The sequence below is a fragment of the Oryza brachyantha genome, chromosome 12, assembly GCF_000231095.2.
Source record: "Oryza brachyantha chromosome 12, ObraRS2, whole genome shotgun sequence".
NCBI classification, from domain to species: domain Eukaryota; kingdom Viridiplantae; phylum Streptophyta; class Magnoliopsida; order Poales; family Poaceae; genus Oryza; species Oryza brachyantha.
The window spans coordinates 5,445,233-5,468,161 of NC_023174.2; the positions used below are offsets into that span (position 1 = coordinate 5,445,233).

Here is a 22,929-nt window from a genome sequence, read left to right on the forward strand (position 1 = left end):
CTAGTACAACTACCGGTATTAGAAATACTAATGTTTACTGCTACTACACCTACTACGACAGTGTGACGCACGCTATTGCTCGTCGACTTCGACGTCATGATAGAGACCTTCAGGATTCTCATCCATCGCCTGCTTTTCTTCTGCTCCTTCTGCATAGTCTTCTTTATTTATTTCTAGTGGTTCAACATCTATATCCAAGGAATTAACATAGGGGATGAGTACAAAAGGTACTCAACAAGACCATCAATAGCAATGCAGTATTTGAATGCAGTAATACAGGATCCAAGATCCTTCAAGGAATTTCTAATAATTTTGGCAATTCTTTCTTTCAAAATCTCTAATTTTAATTTGAAAATCTACTGCACATGAGGTACCACAGGGTAGAACCTCCGATAGGTTCCTTTCCTACCGCGTTCATAGTTTCTACCCGAAACAGGGAGTGACATATCACAATTCAATACACTCTGCAGATGTGTGTCGCTGTACCCACAAACGTCTTAAACCTTTTAATGCCCACGCCCGTCGGTGCTTTAAACACACTGCATGTTGTATGCCGGCAAGGTTAAGATCACAAGCTTTTCATCAATCCCATCTGTCAGTTATATCTGTGGGTGATCCCCACAACAACAGCAGGTCAATCATCGGATCCCGCAACAACGGCAATCCATATCATCTAGTCGGATTCTGCAACAACAATAATCCTCATCGCTAGTCCATGCTTATGGGGTTCATGGAAGTCCTTAGCCCAAAGGATAAAGCCATTAAGAAAGCATTATTATGCGAGCCTGTCCAATTCCAGATCATGTGGTCGACACGATCGCTACGGCGCTTGCATACCAGATGGCAGTTATTAGTTAACCTTATGGTATACTCCACAACACACAAGTACCAGTTGCCAACAAATAAAATCATCAAGGAGTTGATCCACATATATATCCATGCACATAATTAACATGTGAAAATAAAGTTCTAGTTTTCTATGCAATGGTGAGGGTTATATAGGTTGCAAGTACTTGAAATAACTATCAATATGATCAAGAGATGGACTTGCCTGGATAGAAAACACCAAGAGTGCCTCTGGATCCAGTCGAAACGATTGACTCCTCGGGAACTCGAACTTTTAAAAAAATATACGAAGGACCAAATAAAGACATATTCCGATCGTATGATATATACGCATGCAATGCACATGAACAGTGTGTTATGAAATTAACTCAATGCATTTGGTTAGGTATAACATTGGTTCTGATTGCTAATTTAAAATGTATACTTCAAGATATTTAAATCCTGATACTTAAGTGATTTATTGAATATTACTTAAAAATAGACTTTATTTAATCAACAATATGATGAAATTAAGAATTTAAATAATTGAATAGTACAGTATATAAATTTACAATAAATAGTTTGGAAAAACTGAATCAATACAACTACTCAAGTTTTATTACTCTAATTTCTGGAATCAATTTCTTTAAGCAAAAGCACTACTAAACCAATAGCGAAGGCTCACTGTACCCCCTCACCTACTGCATCGTTCTCCATCTCTCTCCCTTGTTCCTCCTGCTTGCTCTCTCTCACACATACATATACTCTCACCTTGCTGTTGCTACTGCAGCTCCATTTCTTCATTGTTGCTGTTGTGATCTACCTCCAGTGACTCCTCTGCTGCTGCTAATCAAAGCCCCAAGCTTGCCTCCTGCCATGCCCCTTACTCTCTACTGCTCTCTAACTTTCTCTCTCTGTTTCTCTCTCACCTGGATCTGGATGCATGCAGCTCCCATGGCCGTCCGCACCTAGCTCCGATGGTGGCCGCCGTGGAGAAGGCCAGTTGCAGTTCTGGCAACTCCGGTGACCCCAACATTCACAAGTAATCTTAGTAACTCCAGAATCCCCTTTTTCCCCTTTTTTTCTCCTGCTATACAGTACATGCACATATATATCTCCTCTAAAATTCTTCACTGTGATTGCATAGCTGTGATGTATATACTACTACTACAATCTGACACGATTTATTAGTTCAAAGTGGTTGCTAGGTTTAGAATAATTTCCCTTTAACACAGTGTTCTAAAATGATGGCTAACTCTATACTTCTAAAGGTAGTTATATTCCAGAAATGATAATTATGACTGAATACTTATATCAGGTTCTTATGCAGGCTCTATTTCTCACTAATTGTTTCATGAACAAATATTTATTTCTAACGTAACTATAACAACACCCAAACCAGCCATGATTGTCCAACTATAAAAATATGCAATACTTTTCTTTTAACCTAAACTCCAGATTGATGTAAATTTGTATCCATCTAAAAATACTAATGCTACTGATTAGTATGCAGTATTCCCTCTCCTCCTTTGTTTTGAAAGTTTTTGTTACTTTTTTATTGCTTCTATTCTGATATTGAAAGATGGATGGTATAACTCCTTCTCATGTGCTTCTACTGCCACTCTCTGGATCAGAATGATTTTGCTATAACAATCTTCTTCTCCTTGAGCTGGGGTACCTGCTCCTCCTGGAGCTGGAGCCCCTGCTCCACCTGAGGCTTGCTAGTCTTGCCCTCTTCTTGCTCAGGTTTCTCTCTCTTTAACTCTTCTTTGGTTGTACTGAGTTCTACGGCTGTGCTATGTGAATTGATTTGGAATGGCCTACTGGTGAAACTCTAGTTATGGTGGATTTGAGAGATTTTGTTACTGTGAATTGTGTTTTCGAGATGACTCATCTACAAAGAATTTGCTGGCAGCACTAGAGTCTGACACCTCAAATTTGCTTGCTCGGTGGAAAATTTTGAGAAGTTTTGCTGATTTCCAGAAAATGGAAATTTTAGTAAAATGTAGATATTTGATACCTTTTTCATTTCAGCCCCTAATATTTTTAAAATTCAGGAGGTAACTCTGAGTTTAGGACTGATTTGTATTTGCCCAAAAACTCAGGGTTTTCTAGAGATTGAATATTCATGGAAATTTGTAGAGATGGCTCATGCTACTAATTTTGTGCCCCTATATGGTCTAGTTGCAAAGTATATGGAATGAATAACTCACAATATTTCTATATTGTCTAAAAGATAAATTTTGTAACCTCCTAAATTAATTTGGTGTTACAATAAACACCACATTTTTATTTAACTATTGTACTATTCATAGTAATAGACGATGATGTATACTTGAAATATGAAAGAAGAATGTAATATGCATATGTAAATGAAATAAATGATTTTATTTGTCTCATTGTGTTTTCCTACTGTGATGATATGCATACGAGTCGGTCTTCTAACGCGAAAAACCAAACCACAACATGGCAAATAAATGAATAAAAAAATAGGGTCGTTACAGCGGGACGGCATGGTCGGCGGCGGTGGAGGCAAGGGACGGGGGAAAATTTAACTTTTTGTCCCTCTTACTAGTGGTCAAAATAAATTTGATACTCGCTGTCTATGATATGTGGGCCCTCATGAGTCTATGACATGTGAGTCCAGTGATAAATCCATTTTGAATATTCGTAATAGTGACAAAAAGTTAAATGTCCCGGAGATGGGGCTGGCACACACGGGCGGCACGGAGGAAGGGATGACAGTCGGGGAGAGGGAGTGAGGAAACCGGGAGAGGGAGGCAAAGAGAACTTCGCAGGGGAAAAAGAAAATAGTTGCCGGCCCATGGGGGAGGGTGGGGGACGAGCGGGCCAAGGGAAGGGAGGAAAGACTTTGGGCCGACACGGCCGACCGGTAAGAGGGGATTTAAAATTGGTTTTTCAATTTAATTAATTGATTAAATGAACTTTGTGCTCTTAAAATTACTTCTTGAGCTGGGAAATTGCAGAGAGTAAATTAAGGCACAGAGAATATTACAAAAATATTTCCACCCATGATTTTGAAAGGAAATTTTAATTTCCTCTGTTAGTTCACTTGATTAAATTGCTTACACTTCTATATAATTTCTAAAAAAAATTATTTAATGGTTTTTAATCCCGAACAAAAATCAGGGCGTGACATCCAGCCCCCCTAACTTCGAGGTTCACAGGATCTGGTGGTAGCAGCGGCAGTGGCAATACAAGGAGTGGAGGAAGCAAAGACGCCATCGGGCCAAAGGGTATGAAGTTGATCAAGCTTCCCTGACGAGCTCGACCGGCACCCAAGAACGTCGACCGTACCCGCAACTACCATCCTCTCATCTTTTTGTTTCTACTTATATTTTTAAAATCAAAATTTTAAATTTTAAATCTTAATTTAAAGTGATTTTTGAGGTTTTTTATTATATTTTATTTTTCAGTCTTACATTTAACTCACTAAGAACACGTATACCAAGACTTTATTGATAATTCTTTTATAGTTTTAAAATAAGTAACCATTGCTGAACACATGATAACACGTATTCGAGTGTTCTTTGGTTGTTTATAGCTGTCCAGTATAGTGAGACCTTCTTTTCTTGGTTTCCATGTTAAAATTTAATATTAGGTGTCTACAGTTAGTAGAAGTAATCTAGATCATTTATTTTATCTAACATCAAACTATTTATACTATCGTATCAACTACTTATAGTAGGCTTTAAATAAATGATCGAGATTATTATAGTAAATATAATACTAGCGGTATAATACTCCTAGGAAACATTACTGTAGCAAGCTATTTGTATTATTATATTTATTTGAGATTTTCAGTGTCATCTTTTCGCTTATGTTCATAAGTCAAAATTTTAATTTTAATTTTAAATTTGTAGTTGATTTAGGGCGTTTTTCATCGTAGTTTAGTTTTCAGCATTTACTTTTAGATGGTTAATAAAAAGTATGTAAAAATTTTATTCGTAAATTATTTTTCGTTTCAAATATATTGTTTGGTTTTTTGTAAAAAAAAAAAGCTAAACGATGAGGCATTCGAGTTTTGCTTACGAGTCCATCCGGATGACCAGAAATTTTTCCATGTGATCGATGGAGTACGTAGAGTGTCAGCTACACCTTTTTTTTGAAAAAAAAAAAGCAGTCAGCTATACCTTTAATCGGTAAATAGAGATAAATATTTGGCCATATGGGGCTCTAGCGAATTAGTTCTGCGATCACGATATGCTCTAGTGAAATAAAAAATGCTGTAGTAGTAAATTGTCTTTCGTGAGCAGGATGCTCGAGTGAATTAGAAAAAGAACAGAGAACCACTGCTGATCGCCTCTTGGGGCTAAGGTCCTGCCTAGCTAGAGACATCACGTCGAATCTTTAGACACATAAATAAATTATTAAATATACATGAACATTTTGAGCTTAATTAAAACATGATTAGCCATAAGGTCTGCAGTAACCAACACGTGTTAATGACAAATTAATTAAACTTAAAAGATTCGTCTCACGGTTTTTAGGCGGAATCTGAAATTTATTATGTAATTAGACTACATTAAATAGTGTGTCCGAAAATTCGATGTGATGTTTTTGTAAAAAGTTTTTACAAAGGCCTAAGCGAAAGGCCAAAAATAATCCGTTTGCAAGGCAGAGTTCCCAATTTATTCTTCCTAGAAAATCATGTCCTATGAGCTCATCTGCCTTGATAACAATTCAAAACCTGCAAGCCTCGAACTAAACTTGCTCACTGCAGTCATAAATGATATTTAAAATAAGTTTTCTTTGAACTCTTTGAAAACTGTGATACTTTTATATCAGCGTAAGGTTATAAAATCAAATAAATTATGAAACAACTTCAATATTTTCTATTGCACATGTTTGAAAGTAATGTTAGCGTATCTTTCTATCACAGTGAATAAATAAATTGAAGCGTGGAGATTATTTTACTTGAGTATTGGTTTTTCAAAAATTCACTTATTTTTTGACACAGCAGAGATGTGTTAGCGAACACGCTAACCACAATAAACTAAAATATTGCCCAGTGACTTCCGTAACTGCCAGTTGTGCTCTCTGCTCGGTATGGCGGGACGGTGAAAATTGTTTGAATGGAAAGTATGGTAAAAAATAAGTTCGGAAATTTAATTTTTTGTCGCTCAGACCGAGTTGTCAAAATAGATTTGTCACTATGATATATGGACTCTTATGAGTCTATGATATGTGGGTCTAATGATATTTATAAGAATCAAGAAAAGTTAAATGCTCTAAGTCAAGTGCATTTTCATTGATACGGTGGAAACCGTAGAACTGTGAAGTTTGAGAACGGTCGCACTCGTCGCCAAAGGACGCAGAGGAGTAGGAGGAAAATGGTAATTGGTTCCCTCTCTGTGAGAAATATGTGGTGGGATCAGTTCCTCTATATAGAATAAACACGTGATTTATTATTCTATATTATTCTTGATGGATGAGATCATCTGATATTTCTTAACACAAATGTCACCGAGTGCCCACTTGGCACAATGAATTTCTCCATACGTATATTTTAAATCTATATTATATTTATTAAAGATTTTGATGTTTGTTTTCGATGGGTGGGGTCATCTTTTGGGCGTTTGAGGTAAAAAGACAATTTATATATTTGTAAATAAAATATAATTTATGAATAAAATTTATATATATATACATGTATTCTTAATGATTTAAATGGTAAGGCTAGAAAATAAACTACGATAAAAAACTCTAAAATTAAATTATAAGGTTATAAATTTAAATTTAGGTATATAAGCATGAGTATAAACGAAAAGATGGTCCCATAGATCTCAATGGACGGATAAATTTTTTTTTCCATGTGAACGATGGGGCAGAGTGTCAGCTACACCTTTTTCTAAGCCATATAAATCGGCAAAGAGATAAATATATGGGGCGCTAGTGAATTAGTTTTGCGATCACGATATGCTCGAGTGAAATAAACAATGATGTAATGAATTGTTTTTCGATGCTCGAGTGAAATATAAAAAGGACACAGAACCACTCCTGGTCGCCTCTTGGAGCCAAGCGGAAAGCTTTAAATAATCGGTTTCAAAGCAGGGTGCCCAATCTATCACCCTAATTTTTATGCTTTTCAACCTTAGATTCGAAGTTAATTTTAGGGTTTTTAATAAAGTTATCAGCCTTAACATATATATATATATATATATATTTATAAATTATTTTTTATTTGCAAATAACAATATCCCCCTGTTATGGCTAGAAAATCACGTTCTATGAGCTTATCTGTCATGGTATAATCCAAAGCCTGGAATCCTAGAACTAAAGTTGCTCCTTGTTGTCATAAATGATATTTAAATTAAGTTTTCTTCAAACTCTTTAAAAATTGTGATAGTTTTATATCAGGGTAATAATATAAAATCTAATAAACTATGAAACAGCATCTGTATTTTCTAAGGCATGATACATTGAAAAAATATTGATGTATAAATTCTTAAAAATTTTAACCAAATGTTTCCCGAAATATTGAATATTCATGAGTGGAGTGAGTAACACATGGCTATAAGCTAATCGTAGTTGCATACTTAGAGCAAGTACAATATATAGCGTAAGCAGGTTCCAAAAATTACTATGTAGAGAAACGAAGGAGAAAGAAGAAAAATCGTGTACAAATATATAGACAGCTACAACGATAAGCAATATATTAATATAGTATAGGTTTATTTGTCGCTATTATATAAATTAACTTTATATTAGCTTTTGATGGCAGAAATATTTTGGCACTACTGTCTACTGGGTTAGTCTATCTATCTTGCTCTTAGGTTGTGTTTGAACTAAGCCTAAATGAAACAAAAGTCCTCATTTTTAGTGCCAACATTATTTTTTTTAACCACTAATCAGTATATTTTTATAAAATAATATATAGAAAGGCTTCTTAAAAAACACACTAGTTAAAATAATTTCTACTAAAATAATCATCCGTTATCGGTTCACCTTGTTTGATGTGATAGTCTTATTCTTCTCTTTCGTCCTATCTCTAAGGCCATTCACATGATCTCATTCACTGTTTTCAAGTATGACATGTCAGCGTTCTAATTTTGTTCTGTGAAAATAAAAGGGTATCTCTCAGTGGTTTCTTTCATTTCACAGTTTTATAGACTTAATAATAAATCATTAAATTCCTGCATGAAAGGATGCATAAGAGGAAAATAGGAGGTGGACCCTACACGGGATTTAGATGAAAAAATGTTTGGTCTTGATGGACTTTCATTCGGCTTTCATTTGCTTGAAAAAAAACGCCACAAGCCTTTCAGATGAAAGGGTTATATTATCGTTCCTAATTAAGTTCTTGTCATGTCATCAAAATATTTGATGTAGCACGTAATTAATGCCAAATAAAAGGGCCACTGAGAATGGCCTAAGTCACTCTTATAAAGTTACAACTCGCTAAGTGCTCTTAATGCTTATTCTCAATTATTTTTAGCATTTCGATAATAAATCGATTATCTCTCTCCTGTCATAAGATGGTGCACCAATTTCAATGTTTCTAGCATGGTAAAAGTCTATGGAATATGTGTAACTGTATAAAGCAGGTGGAATTAAATCGTCGAGCTAGAAACAAAAATCATTTTATATCTTATCTAGACATAGAAACAATTTTCTGCAGCAACTCTAGTTTCAATTGTTTGACTTATTTAGAGAAAACCAAACAACATATTTGTAAATAAAAAATATTTTGTGAATAAAAAGTTTACATGCGTGTTCTTAGCGACAAGGCTATAAAATAAACTGCGATAAAAAATTCCTAAAGTCTACTCTAAATGTAAGTAAAAATTTTAAATTTTAACTTATAAGTTTTAGAATGGCTTTATAAGTTTAGAATGGCGAAAATACAGGGCTATCAGAGTTTTTATGTAGTAATTATTAAATCACATGAGCAGTTTCCATGCAAGGTCGTCAGGACACATGCAACCTCACCCAATAATTCAACCTCGTATTTATATAAGCCTTGTCTAGTTCCTAAAATTTTTTTCAAAAAACATCACATCGATTTTTGGACATCTAAATAAAGTATTAAATATAGATGAACCAAAAAACTAATTGCGCAGTTATGAAAGAAATCTTGAGACAGATCTTTTGAGCATAATTAGTCCATGATTAGCCATAAGTGTTACAGTAGCCAATATGTACTAATGACGGATTAATTAGGCTCAAAAGATTCGTCTCGCAGTTTCTAGGCTAGTCGTGAAATTCGTGTTTTTATTCGTGTCCGAAAACCCTTTCCGATATCCGGTTAAACATTTGACGTGACACTTCTCCCAAAAATTTTCTCAATCTAAACACCCCCATAATACCTTTCGTCTTGTCTTTCAAAAAAAATTTGTTCGCTTAGGCAGTACCAACGATATATTAATGATGGTTTCTATTCTCATTAAATGGCGTGCCACATAAGCAAAATGATCTCATGGCAACATAATTAATGAAGAAAGATAGGAAAAAACTTAGAAAATGTTTTCTTACGAAGAAATCAAGTCTTCTCTTCACCCAATGCACCAAGAAACCATAAATTCGTCAATGGAGAGAAACCACTAGTTTTTGGGGCATGTGTCATGCTCACCATTGGTGGAATATATAACATTAGAAGAGATAAAGAGAAAATTATTATTACTCAAAGACGTCTTCATCATGAAAAATAGTTTATATAGATGATTTCTTATACCATAACAACCGTGTCGGTTTCTACCATTACTGCCCTTAGTATGTTTTATTAATTGTGACTTTGTTCCATTTCCCCCAAGCTATACCATGTGGGCCAGCTACATATATTAAATTGTTTTCTTCTCCTCTCCTTGCAATGCATGCGTGCGTACATGATACTTTCCTCATACATATATTTCAAGTAGAATCCCGTTATTCGTACAATTGTATTATCTACATGCGACTATTTCTATACAACCATACGTTAGATAAAAGGAATAAAGTGAATGGTACTATAGCCATTGATCAATTGAATCGTACATAAATTGGATGGATGGGTGGTACGCACAACAATTTTCTTTCAAGTAAAAGCTGGTCCATATATATGATGGGAAGGCACGAGGAAAGAATACTATAGCCATACTGGCATAAATGTATTAATTTCTCATCAAGGCTGTGTTGTTTGATATTTGAATGATGAAAGATAAAAGATTATCTTATTTTTTATAGCTATTTAGTGATGTAATGATGAATTTAATTACTAAAGTTAAAAATCTATCTTAAAATATGACAAGATAAACTTATACACAGACTTTTTTAGAAAAAAACACACCGTTGAACCGTTTGAAAACTGTGTGTGTAAAAACCGACAAAAATATGAGAATAACTCATGCAAAAGAACATCACACTTAGCTATGGCGACAGGGCAGACACTTAGCTGAACGAAAGGCACTCCAAGCTCCTTCTTTGATCCGATAATATAGGTTGATTATTCAACGGTATATTTATAAATAAAAAATAAATTGTAAATAAAAATTTTATATACGTATTCTTAGTGATTTAAAAGCTAAGACACCAGAAAATAAACTTCAGTGAAAAAACCCCAAAATCAACTTCAAATTTAAGTAAAAAATTTAAATTTTAACTTATAAAAATATATATAAGCGTAAAGATAGGGCGCATAAACCTATGTGAAAATTCCATCCGGGGGGATTCAACCAAGATTTCCATCAGTTATGTTTAGTACTATATCAAGATTTTGTTACAATTTTACATAGGGTCTCCAAATTTTACATTGCGACTCTGCAGGGCACGCTCGAGTGAGGACCAGGGGTACTAGCTCAAAATTTTGGCTATACATACATACCTCTGCTACAGGATTCACGCATAGTACTCTTTCTGTATTTAGCCGTTAACTTTTGAATTTTATTTAAACTTACATTGTACTTAAAAGTAATCACACAATAATTATTTATTTTTTAAGATTTGCTCCAGTAGTAAAAGGCTTTTAAGCGCGACATATAATTTTACGAATTAAAAAATAAAAGAAGGGACCAAAAGAATGTTTAAAAAAACACCCACGCCAGAAACGATTATAGAGTCATATATATTATATATATACAGCCCCAGTGTCCAATATTAGAGTCACGAGCGGTCAGGGCCGAGCAAGATTAATAGAGGAGAGGTATCATTAGTACTCCGTAGCTAGCCAGCGCGCCTCGATCGATCGGCAGGGAAGGATGATGAGGGTGGCGGTGGTCGGCGGCGGAGCAAGCGGGCTTGCGGCGGCGCACGAGCTGGCGACGAGCGGCGGCATCAGCGTGACGGTGTACGAGAAAGAGGACTGCCTCGGCGGCAGTCTTGCCCGGACAGCCGCCGTCGACGTCGACGGCGGCGAGCACGTCCTCCGTCTCGACCTCGCCTCCATGGTCTACAACTCGGTGGGTGCAGATCGACATATACGTACCGGGTATGCATGCATACATGTGTGTTGCAGCGGTGTGTTCGATGGTGAGTTGCGTTTCGACTCGTTAAAGGATGTTTAACTTTAGAGCAATTTTATAGTCTTCAAGCATGTATCACGAGAAATCAAAATTTTAATGTAAAATTTGCTATCTTCTAACACCTAAGATAATAAGAGATACTAAAATTTATACAGAAAGAAGTGGTACCTACTGATATCTTCTTGACCACCGTAAAATTGCTCTTAACTTTAACCTCGACGAGTAAAAAACAGCTGGCTTGGATTGGCCATCACGGGTTGCCTCAGCGAGATCTATGGTCCACGTATTTTCGTTTCTGATTCTGCTTATAAGTCAAAATTTAAATTTTTAGCATAATTAAATTTAAAGTTGATTTTGAGACTTTTTATTTTTTTAGCCTTTATTTTTGATAACTAAAAACACATTTCTAATAAAAGAATTATAACTTATTTTTCATTTACAAATATGTTGTTTGGTTAATGGTCCCTGTTTCATATACACTACTATTGTAATTTTAGATTGACCAATTTATCTAAAACAACGTACTAATTAATAAACACTAACCTTTCAAACAACTCAACTAAAATACAAATAGCTTGGAATGAGTTAAAATACCAAGTACGACGTTAAGAAGCACTATTAACTACTAATTGCAACCATGTGTTGTGCACGGTTTATTATTATTGATATCATAAATGTGTTTGACAATATTTTTTTTGAAAGTTATAGCTAAATTTTGTTTTAAATTTTTGTAACATAACTAATTTATTTTATTTACAATTCCCATAAACAAAATTATAAAATAATGATATGTCATTCATTACTTTCTAATTATTGATTTAATTAATGATTCATTTTTAGAAATCCGTAATTTGTTGAAAGTAAGAGAGTTGGAATTTGAGATTTACTACTATTCATTACTATCTAATTTATTAAATTTGTTGAAAGTTATATGTAAATTTCCACTAATTCAATTTAGAAATTTGGAAACAACAAAGCTTCCTTACCATTTAATGATTCAAAAATCCATAGTTAATGGTCAGAACCTCTCCCATTATGTTACTGTCATTACAACCACTGACGTGTAAGGCCCCATCATCCGTAAGACCCACATGTGATTGATTATAATGACACTATCATAATGGTAGAGATCCGGATCCATAGTTAATAAGTTATGAAGTTATATTTGGTTCTACGGTCAGTATGTTTTTTTCTCACTATTTACTAATGTTAAAAATTAGGAATGAATAAATTTAGAGTTGTGGTTTATTTTTATCTCAATTGTTGATTATATCGCTACCATTATATCTCACATCTCCAACGAGTCATATGTGATAGCTAAAAAAATATGTTACATATTACAATATCAATAATGACCGTCTATAGCGACGGTTAAATATTTCTATTGAAGACAACACTTTTTAGTGATGAGTACATATCCATAATGGCTCTTATCTCTTACAGATGTAGCGTTTAATACATATATAGTTGTAAGTTGTAACATAGGTAAGGTTATCTCTATGTCATATATATTAAAACCCTTACACATAAGTATTTTATTTTTAACCGGTTTATATGTCTATATCCAATGATAGTAAATCTCAAATTTCAACTCTTTTATCTTAGGTATTCACTCCACGAGCAACCATATCTCTTTATGATGTATTCACTCTTCCTCCACTACTCCCGTCAAGCAGTATAAGACACCTTTTCCTCCATATGTATCACCACCTCACCCTCACTGCCATTCTAATGTTGCTTCCCCTTCTACTATTCTAATGTATCACCACCCGTCAAGCTATTCTAATGTTGCTTCCCCTCCTACTGCCTACGAACACTCCCAAGTGTCGATGATGCCGCTTCACTATCTCTACCACTTCTTCTTCACATCTGTCTCCTTATGTCCCTCTCCGTATACTACCTCTCACCTTGCCTTGCTGACAAGCGGTGATAGGAACTGGGCTCTATTTCATCATATATTATCAATCCTACCATGGGGTTTAGGAAGTTGGAACAAAGATCATAAGATAGTTGCTACCCTTTCTCCTCTTCACGACAATGCATGTGAGCTCCATGACTGATGCTGATGATTTGCATGAATAGGTCTAGCTTGACATCGACAACCTCGATGGTGATGAAGCCAAGAATGTGGCATCTTAATAATTTGTGTCCAATTTCTAGTAGCATGAACCCCAACCTAAACCAAAGAATAACTACAGGAGTAGCACCCAACTTCTGAAAAAGAAATATGGTAAGTTGTGCTACCGGGGCTATGTAGCCCATGTACAATCATTGATATCAGCCAGTGTTGTGGAAAACGGCCGACTCGGCCGTTTAGTCGGCCGTTTAATCGGTGACGGTAGTAAAACCGTCCCGTATCGATGATACGGTCGTCATTTTACGTCTATGAACGTTAAATTTCCGTATTTAGCGATTAATCATCCGTTTTTCCATTTAATCGTCCGCATAATCCGTATAAATACAAAAATCACCCGCCACAATAGCTAACCTATCTAGACTCTATACATTTTATTTTGGTATGTTTGACATTTCTATCATCGGCAACTAATTATACTTATATTTGTGCCTATGTTTAGTACCATTTATATTTTATTATATTTTTTACAGTTTATAATAAAAATAAACTAAAAATATTACTATTTAGAATGAAATTCTAGCCTTTACACGACATGATTATTTTTATAATTGCTCAAATTAATAATGGTATAAATACATCTATTTTATATGATCTTAGACATTTAAATATCCCAAAAGAATCAATAATACTAATGTATACATATATTAAACGTTATATTTCCGTATAATTCCGAGTAATCGTCCGTATTCCGATTAATCATTTGACGGCACCCTCTCCGTCCGACATCCGTATTCCGTTTTCCATGGCACTGATATCAGCCATACTGTCTACTTTGTATTCATATATAATAGAATGAAGAAAATTGTGGTTATGTAGATTAGCACTATAATAATATGCTAATACAAACCTAAATTTGTTAGATGATCTGAGCAGATGATTGGATATAACAATTTTCATGGCAAATGTTTCTTTGACTAACAAATAGGCAAGTGAGGGATAAACAAAGATAAGATAGTAGATCTAATACATATTATATAGTACAAGTAATATACTTCTCTTTAAATTATATTAATATTGTATAAGTAATTGTGGTCTTTCCGAAAAAACGCCACAATAGAAGTTAAGCTAAAAAGTAAAAATTATCACATAAATTCCATTAAATTCATCGCTAAATATATTCTTATAATATTTAATTTGTGTTAAAACTATTTACTACCTCCGCTTTTTAATTGACGCAGTTGTCTTTTACTTCTATATTTGACCATTTAGCTTATCAAAATAAATAATTATAAATTATTGTTTTATGAATTAATTTATTACTAAGTAATTTTAAACATGATTTATAATTTTACATATTTACATAAAATTTTTAAATAAGACAAAGAATTAAACATACGTACAAAGGTCATCGGAGTTAATTAAACAAACCGGAGAGAGCATTACACGAGCTATGCTAGATTCAAAGGCTAATGTTCACCAAAATGACAAAACCAACGTTTTCTGGTGAAGCATAGGCACGGATCAAAACACTGGTTCTTGTAAGAAAATGAAATAAAAACCAAATCGACGCTGGTTAGCGTAAAGAGATTGGAGCCGCCGCCGCCGCCGCCGCCGTCGGCGGCGGCCACAGTACCGCTGGGAGGGGACGCGGAAGGCAACCCCTCCGCTCAATGGGGCCGGCGGCGTCTGCAGGGTTCAGAGCATCGCGCGATAGGGAGCGAGGGGGGCGCTCGTGCCGCGGATCTCCGCGTGCCCTCCTCCATCCACCGCCGCTACGGCGATGGCTGCGTGCGAGTGCGAGTGCGACCACCGGCCGCGCGCAACAGTGGTGAGCTTTGATCGGATTCGAGATCTCTTGACTCCTACGCTCCCTTGGTCTTTCCAAACTACTCCCCCCAGAATGGATTCATCCAGAATCAAGCCATTTTTTTTCACTCCGGCATTGTACATATTTACGGGCATCAGGAGCTTGCCATGTGAACAGTTTATAAGAGCTGCTGTAGCATTTACTTTTTTCTAATTTAGAACTAAAAGATTCTTGCAGCGGATTATAAACTTGTCAGCATATCCATTACAAGCCCACCAATAGTTACAAGGAATTTTGGGCTCTAGCTAAACCTACATTCCTTGATCGATGTAAGTTTAAGGTCTGTATATATCATCTCTTGACTTGCTAGCTGAAAGGAATGGTATATTCAATCACATTCCTAAAGAATATTTTTTCCATTTGATTCAATTGCCCCCATCTTTTTGTTTATGCTTATGTTTATAAGCCAAAATTTGATTTTTTAACCTTACGTTTGAAGTTGATTTTATGGTTTTTCCATTGAAGTTAATTTTGCAGCATTGGCTTTTAGATCGCTAAGAATACATATATAAAAGTTTTTTTACAAATTATTTTTTCCATCAATATAGATATATATGCATCGGCCACCAGGGATAGAAGCTAGGGTCGAACCATTTCGGGGCATAGATTACCCCCGATCTCATCAACCGGAGTTCTACCTTACTTTCAATATTTGGTTGGCACATCATTCTCCATGGAACTATCTCAGGGTGCTGTAGCTTTTCTTTTGTGTTATGCCTTGACTGTGCTCCCCATTTTAACCATTTTGTCTTTTTTCTTCGGGCATTTCTTGTAGACTTAGCTTACTGGTTCTTGATTAAGTGTCTGGGATGAAAACTGCTTGCACCTATTGCAGAGACCTGATATTAATGTGTCTTACCTCCACAATCAGAGAAATTTCTTATATAAATTTCACCTGTTTTCCTTTGACATCTATGCTCCTGTGTTATGTACATATGTACCGTTTACAGTTCTATATGTAATAGTTATCTTTTTTCCTTATGTTTATGCCTTGATTACAGGTGACATGTCCAAACATGATGCAATGGTTTGAAGTTCTTGGGGCCAATATGGAGAGATCAGACATGTCCTTCTCTGTAAGAACACAATTGGATGTTGGCCGTGCATGTGAATGGGCCAGTGGCAATGGCATCTCAGGCCTCTTGGCGCAGAAGAGTAACGCATTAAACCCGAGGTTCTGGTGCATGATCAGTGATATACTCAAGTTCAAGAGTGATGCTCTCAGGTGAGCTGTTTATAAGTCCACTAGTTGTGTTCTTAGTTTGTAGAGACACCTCAGTTACATGAGCATAAATATTTGCCACACCTATTTGCTAGATAAACATGTGTGCTTTGTATACTGTATGGATGGTTAATTTTCTTTTTGTTTTTCTGTAATTCAAGGTACTTGGAGGATCGTAAAAACAATCCTGATCTGAACCTGAACGAGACTTTGGGCCAATTTATTCAGTCCCACGGATACTGTCAGCTCTTCCAAGAAGCTTATCTTGTACTAGCCTTAATCTAGTTACTTATGCTACTTGATATGCATCATTATTATCTCACTGTTTTTAGTTGTGATTTGTTAGCTGTGGCATTTCCTCATCTTCCTTGTATCATCTTTGAATTTGCTGGCAACAATATATACTTGCTGCAGATTCCAATCTGTTGTTGCATCTGGCCATGTCCATCACAACAAGTTTTGGGCTTCTCCGCTTTCTTTGTGCTATCATTTTTCCATAAGCATCACATTCTTCAGGTGACTATTTGTTTGATTTTCCCCATTTCTTGAATTGTTTCATTACATCCAAACTGCGCATAATTTGTGGCTGCTATTTAATTCAATGGGATCATTCAGTTTTCTCAGTTTGGTCGTGGCGAGCAGCTCACTGTCAAGGGCCATTCTCAGTCCTATATCAACAAGGTATTTTGGAAAGTTGCAGTATAATAGAGCTGAGTATATATAGGAGGAAGTCTACATGATATTGTAATTGAGCTCAAGGTTCTATTAATCACATGCATTGTTCAATGATTGATCATCACAATTAGTGCATACTAGCAGGTAAAAGAGGAATTGGAAAGCAGGGGCTGTAGAATTAAAACCAACTGCCAAGTAAAATGCATTTCAAGTTTTGACAGAGGTGCATGCCTTACTGTGTTGCAAAGCTCTTGGTTAATTCGGATCCATTTTTCTATTACCATTTATGACATCTATGCAAAAGATAATGACACGATGTTCATTGTGTAATTGGAGCATTGTTATGTTGCTGGCATCAGGTTACAGAGTCTTAGAGGTTGATGGTTTGGAGGAGATGTATGACAGAATCATAGTTGATACCCATGCAACTGATGCTCTAAAATTACTAGGAACAGAAGCAACACATGAAGAATTGAGAATTCTTGGTGCTTTTCGGTATGCCTATAGGTATTAGCTGCAGCCTGCTAGTGCTTAATAAATATATCATGCACTTTATTCTGATGTAATTAGTGACAGCACTGATTTAGTGATTTACATATGCTTCTGCTTCCACTGCAGTGATATATACCTTCACTGTGATGAAAGTTTTATGCCATTTAATTCATCAGCATGGAGTGCTTGTAACTTCATGGGTAACAAAAGCAGATGTTTCTGTGTTACCTACTGGCTGAATTTGCTTCAGGTACATATCAAATACCAAGGCCAATCAATATTGAAAATTAATATCACTGCTTTAATTGATTTTTGCATGCATGGATGGATAGTGAATACAATGGCAAGATGATATTTCTATAAAAAGATAACATGTTCATATCTTTTGAATTACCAGAACATTCAATCTACCCGGACTTTTCTGGTGACAGTGAATCCCTCTCATGTTCCCAACCATGTTTTGCTTAAGTGGAATACAAGTCATCTTGTTCCAGCTGTGGCTGCTTCAAAGGCTTCTCTTGACCTTGGTCAGATCCAGGGCAAGAGAGGTATATGGTTCTGCGGGACATATCAGGGTAGCTTATTTCATTAATTTTAAAACATTTACATATACAAAAGCTACATCTGTCTGAACTAGAAATGAATTGTCTGTTTGGTACTGTATCACAGGTTGTGGCTTCCATGAAGATGGATTGAAGGTTTTTCCTGAATAACATATCCACACATTTGACTTTCAATCACACAACCATTTACAGGACCTGTTATCATGTTGGGTGTATTGAGTTGATGCAGGTTGGCAGAGCAGCAGCTCAAAGTTTGCTTGGAAAGAAGATTGATCCTATTGTGAACCCAAAGCAAATGGTCCTGTCATGGACAGAGACCGGCGCACGTCTTCTGGTGTCAAGATTTCTCAACCAGTACATCTCTGTTGGCAACTTGATGTGAGTTCTCTCATATAAATTGATGCACTTTAAATCTATAATTATGTAGTTACCATTCTTACTTTATTAACTCTTGTGTAGCTTGTTTGAAGAAGGTGGTACAATGTTTAGTTTCGGTGAAGCTTGTAAGAAATGCAATGTTAAATCTATCCTGCAAGTACATGATCCACTATTTTATTGGAAGGTTCTCTTCTGCTAGGAAAAAAATCAATGAATTTTCCATATCAGTGATGCATCTGTGTGTTGATCCTATCAGACTTGCTGTTTCTCAGATTGCAACAGAAGCAGACCTTGGTTTGGCAGATGCCTACATTAACGGGTACTTCTCTTTTACAAATAAGAGAGAAGGCCTTCTGAATCTTTTCCTGGTAATACTATATATTCTAGTCTATTAGTTTCATTGTAATCCTTGTCTATAGTGCTATTAATCGATTTATTTTCAGACATAGCACGTCATCTATTCATCTCATTTCACTGCAGATTCTCATTGCTAACAGAGATGCACAGAGGAGTTCTAGCAGGATTTCCTGTACAAGGTATCAAGTCTTAAATTCTCCAGTAACTCCACTAGGTTATTTGATCAAATGTTCAAAGCAAAGTAGCATATGTGTATATTTCTCGGCTTTTTATTAGTCTTTTTGTCTGAGCGACTAATGGCCTGGTTTTCAGAGGTTGGTGGACACCCTTGCTTCTTACTGCTGGGTTTGCATCTGCTAAATATTTCCTCCGGCACCTCTCAAGGAAGAACACTGTAGCACAAACTCGTCAAAACGTCTCTCAGCATTATGATTTGGTCAGTGTGTATATGTCATCTTTTCGTTATCCATTAAATTAACATGACTAGTTCTTTTTCTTATAAAGCTTGTGGATGCTTGACAATGTTTCTGTAATTCTACCTACAGAGTAATGATTTCTTCTCGCTTTTTCTTGATAAATCAATGACCTACTCCTCTGCTATTTTTATGGTAAGCTAAACATGTGAGTTTTTATGCAGTTTGTAAACTATCATAACTCAGAAGTAGTGGATTGTTGTTAATACATTGAACTAATGTATAGTTGTCTATTGCCACATTATTTGGTAGGATGAGGAAGAAAGCTTAGAAGAGGCTCAGCTGCGTAAAGTAAAAGTTCTAATTGACAAGGTGATAATGCTATCATATACGAAATTTCGTGTTGAAACCTAGCACTCCCCCATCATATATCATGAGAGAACATATAATTCTTAATTTATATTTACTACTAAGTTGAATCCAAGCCTTTCCTATCCACATAAATGGTCTGATGTTCCTTCAACCTTGCAATTTATATGTCCACTTAATCAAAGGCTAAAGTGGAATGGGATCAAGACGTTCTTGAGATTGGTAGTGGTTGGGGCAGTTTGGCTATTGAAGTGGTGAAGCAAACTGGCTGCAAATACACAGGAGTTACACAGTCCATGGAGCAACTTAAATACGCCCAAAGAAGGGTGAAAGAAGCAGGTTTAGCTGTTAGTACACTATTACCCAATCCCTTTCAAATCATTTGTTCATCTGATTTACTGGAATCAGTTTTCGTGTTAGTTTAGTCCTACTTAAATCTGCATGCTAAAATCCTGATAAATTATCATTCGTAAAACTCTATTATTATTCATTGTCAGGACCAAATAACTTTTCTGCTGTGTGACTACCGTGAAATACCAGCTTGCCACAAATATGACAGAATCATATGCTGGTAAGTAGTGTTGCTGATGTGACTTTATATTAATGTAGACTGATCAAGTTGCTAATCATCCATCACCTAAAAAAAATTCATACCTGCTACATACGCATGCAATTCAGCGAGATGATTGAGGAAGTTGGTCATGAATACATGGATGAATTCTTTGGCTGCTGTGAGTCCCTCTTGGCCGAAGATGGAATATTTGTTATACAGGTGCGTGCAACCTGTCGTTGTCATTGTCATAGACTATGTACAAACTGTACACACTTGGTTTTGCTATACCCAATTAAAATTTATACGGGATTATTGCAGTTTAGCTCAATTCCAGAGGAACGGTATGACGAGTACCGGAGAAGCTCAGACTTTATAAAAGAATACATTTTCCCTGGGGGTTGCATTCCTTGTCTGACCCGAATAACATCTGCTATGTCTGCTGCATCAAGGCTCTGGTGTGTTAAAGATCAGACATTTGATGCTCGATAAATTGTTCATCACTTAAAACATGTCATTGACAAACACCCAAGTCCAAGAAATGCATCAAGTTCCATGATATGCCACCATACAAACGACTGGAATGCCATTATCGTTAGAGTTTCATCCATCTCGTACGATCAAATGCGCTGCTCATTATATACTGCTTAATAGAGAGCTGCTAATTTAGAACCCTAATGGTACTGACATTTTTGGGATAAAATCGCTTGTACGGTGACATTTCATGAAAACCACACCCATCGATGGTATTTATTGGAACTGGCGGTTTGTCAATGATATTTCTTGGATTTTCTCTAGATGTATTTATATTGACTGGACTATACATTGTTTGATTGGTTTCGATTGGATGCACATCGAGTGCATGTGCAGCATTGAGCACGTTGAGAATATTGGGCACCATTACTACCCAACTCTTGTACGCTGGAGGGACAACTTCATGGCCAACAAAGAGTAAGTAGATGCATCCCCTTTATTCAAAGTTAGCAACTGGTACCGTAGGGTTTGTATGTTATATATCTAAACAAATGGTTCGTCCATTGTTGAAGCAAATCCCGAATGTAGCACTTCGAATGTATGAACACAGTAATATTAACTCCATTTCACATTGTAAGATGTCTTTTAGGTTTGTATGGATGCTAATAAATTTAGATACATATACAGAACATATTTATTGATCCACAAATGAATCTCAGTAGGACCAAAATATCTTATAATATAAAACAGAGGGACTTAGTATGGGAATTTACAGAACATTCTCTTGTATTTGCAGCAAAATTTTGGCCCTGGGCTTTGATGAGAGGTTCACCCGTACATGGGAGTACTATTTCATGTATTCTGCTGCTGGTTTCAAGTCCAGGACACTTGGAGTTTACCAGGCAAGTTCTATAGTACTGTAGTGTGGATAACAATATACACATATAGAAAGCTATTACTCACTCAGTGGCTTGACTGATGCAGATTGTATTCTCTCGTCCTGGGAATGCCAAGCTGGGATCTGGCTTCAAAACTCAAAATTGAGCTTATGCCCTAGTGCACGAGCCAAGTTATTTATCTTTGTGATTGTGTAATACTCCCTCTGTTCCTAAATGTTTGACGCTGTTGACTTTTTTATATATATTTGACTATTCGTCTTATTCATTTTTTTTAAAAAAAATATGTAAAGCTATATATATATGCATAAAAGTATATTTAATAATAAATGAAATGATATAAGAATAATTAACAATTATGTAAATTTTTTGAATTAGACGAATAGTTAAATGTTTATAAAAAAATTAACGACGTCAAACATTTAGAAACAGGGGGAGTAATTTATATGAAACATCAATGTTCATGTATGAAAATCATGTTTGGAAAAGAAATGAGTAAGTCTGTTTTACGTCTTTCAAATATTTCCTTGGTCTAGGTTCCATCCTCGAGCTTTAAAACCAGACGAACTACAACCTTCTGCTATTAATTCATACTGAACATTACCCCCGTTGCTTGTTTGAAGGCAGCCGCGTGCCATTTCACCCTTGTTTAGAGGGAATAATTAACTTTTTGCAACTCTTACAAATGGTGTTAACATATTTGTCATTGGACCTATATATCATAGGTACATAAAGACCTGTATGTCATAAACAGCGGGTGGTAAATCTGTTATATGTCATTTATAAGAATGATAAAAGATAAATGCCCAACAAGAGATATGAATGATAAAAATTGGAACTATTTCTCCACACCCAAGAAGGTGTTCCAAGTTACAACGCTACTGTTTAAGTGTGGCTGGGTGAATTCCATATGGTGTATATATACAGGATGCATTGTTTGTGCAAGCATTGTTCTGTCCCTCTGAAGCTGCTGGTAAAGATATGTTTGGTTTGGTTCGTTTTAATACGAGGTCACCATATTTTTTTTTTGGTGAGGAAGGAGGTAGGTTATTTTGTTCGAGTTATAGAAAAGTGGAAGCATATTTTATTTCCTAACCAATTTGAGCGTGGATGTTTGAGAGTACATTTTTGGTACCACTAGGGTATTCAAACCGTGTTAATTTGTTCTCTTACTAAAATTTGATAATGCCAAAATTTAGTAAGATTACGAATTGTGATGAAACAAGCAAACCTTCGATAACCCTCTAAGTAACTCTCCTCGAAAAAGCTCTAAAAAATACTAAAAAATGCTCCGAAGATACAAGTAGAACCGTA

At 35.7% G+C, this 22,929-nt stretch overlaps 1 protein-coding gene across 3 annotated transcripts; it reads left to right on the forward strand.

Moving 5' to 3' along the window:
- The first annotated feature begins 1,541 nt into the window (after positions 1-1,541).
- On the forward strand, positions 1,542-21,848 carry LOC102701601. 3 transcript variants are annotated; one of them, XM_015843315.1, is made up of 24 exons: positions 1,542-1,867; positions 16,228-16,451; positions 16,610-16,715; positions 16,863-16,964; positions 17,064-17,129; positions 17,268-17,346; positions 17,483-17,630; positions 17,742-17,865; positions 18,013-18,190; positions 18,285-18,313; positions 18,408-18,556; positions 18,638-18,740; positions 18,829-18,924; positions 19,037-19,092; positions 19,226-19,349; positions 19,459-19,521; positions 19,639-19,698; positions 19,881-20,042; positions 20,193-20,266; positions 20,374-20,467; positions 20,567-20,703; positions 21,116-21,196; positions 21,516-21,621; positions 21,704-21,848. In XM_015843315.1, exons 2-24 carry the CDS (start codon positions 16,243-16,245, stop codon positions 21,761-21,763), a joined length of 2,406 nt encoding a protein of 801 aa, XP_015698801.1. In that variant the 5' UTR covers positions 1,542-1,867; positions 16,228-16,242; the 3' UTR covers positions 21,764-21,848. The 3 variants fall into 3 exon arrangements, with proteins under 3 accessions (XP_015698801.1, XP_006664478.1, XP_015698802.1); XM_006664415.3 differs by lacking the exon at positions 1,542-1,867 and adding an exon at positions 14,933-15,187; XM_015843316.2 differs by lacking the exons at positions 1,542-1,867; positions 20,193-20,266; positions 20,567-20,703; ... (1 more) ...; positions 21,516-21,621; positions 21,704-21,848 and adding an exon at positions 14,933-15,187 and having other exon boundaries at positions 20,305-20,461.
- Positions 21,849-22,929: the final 1,081 nt, after the last annotated feature.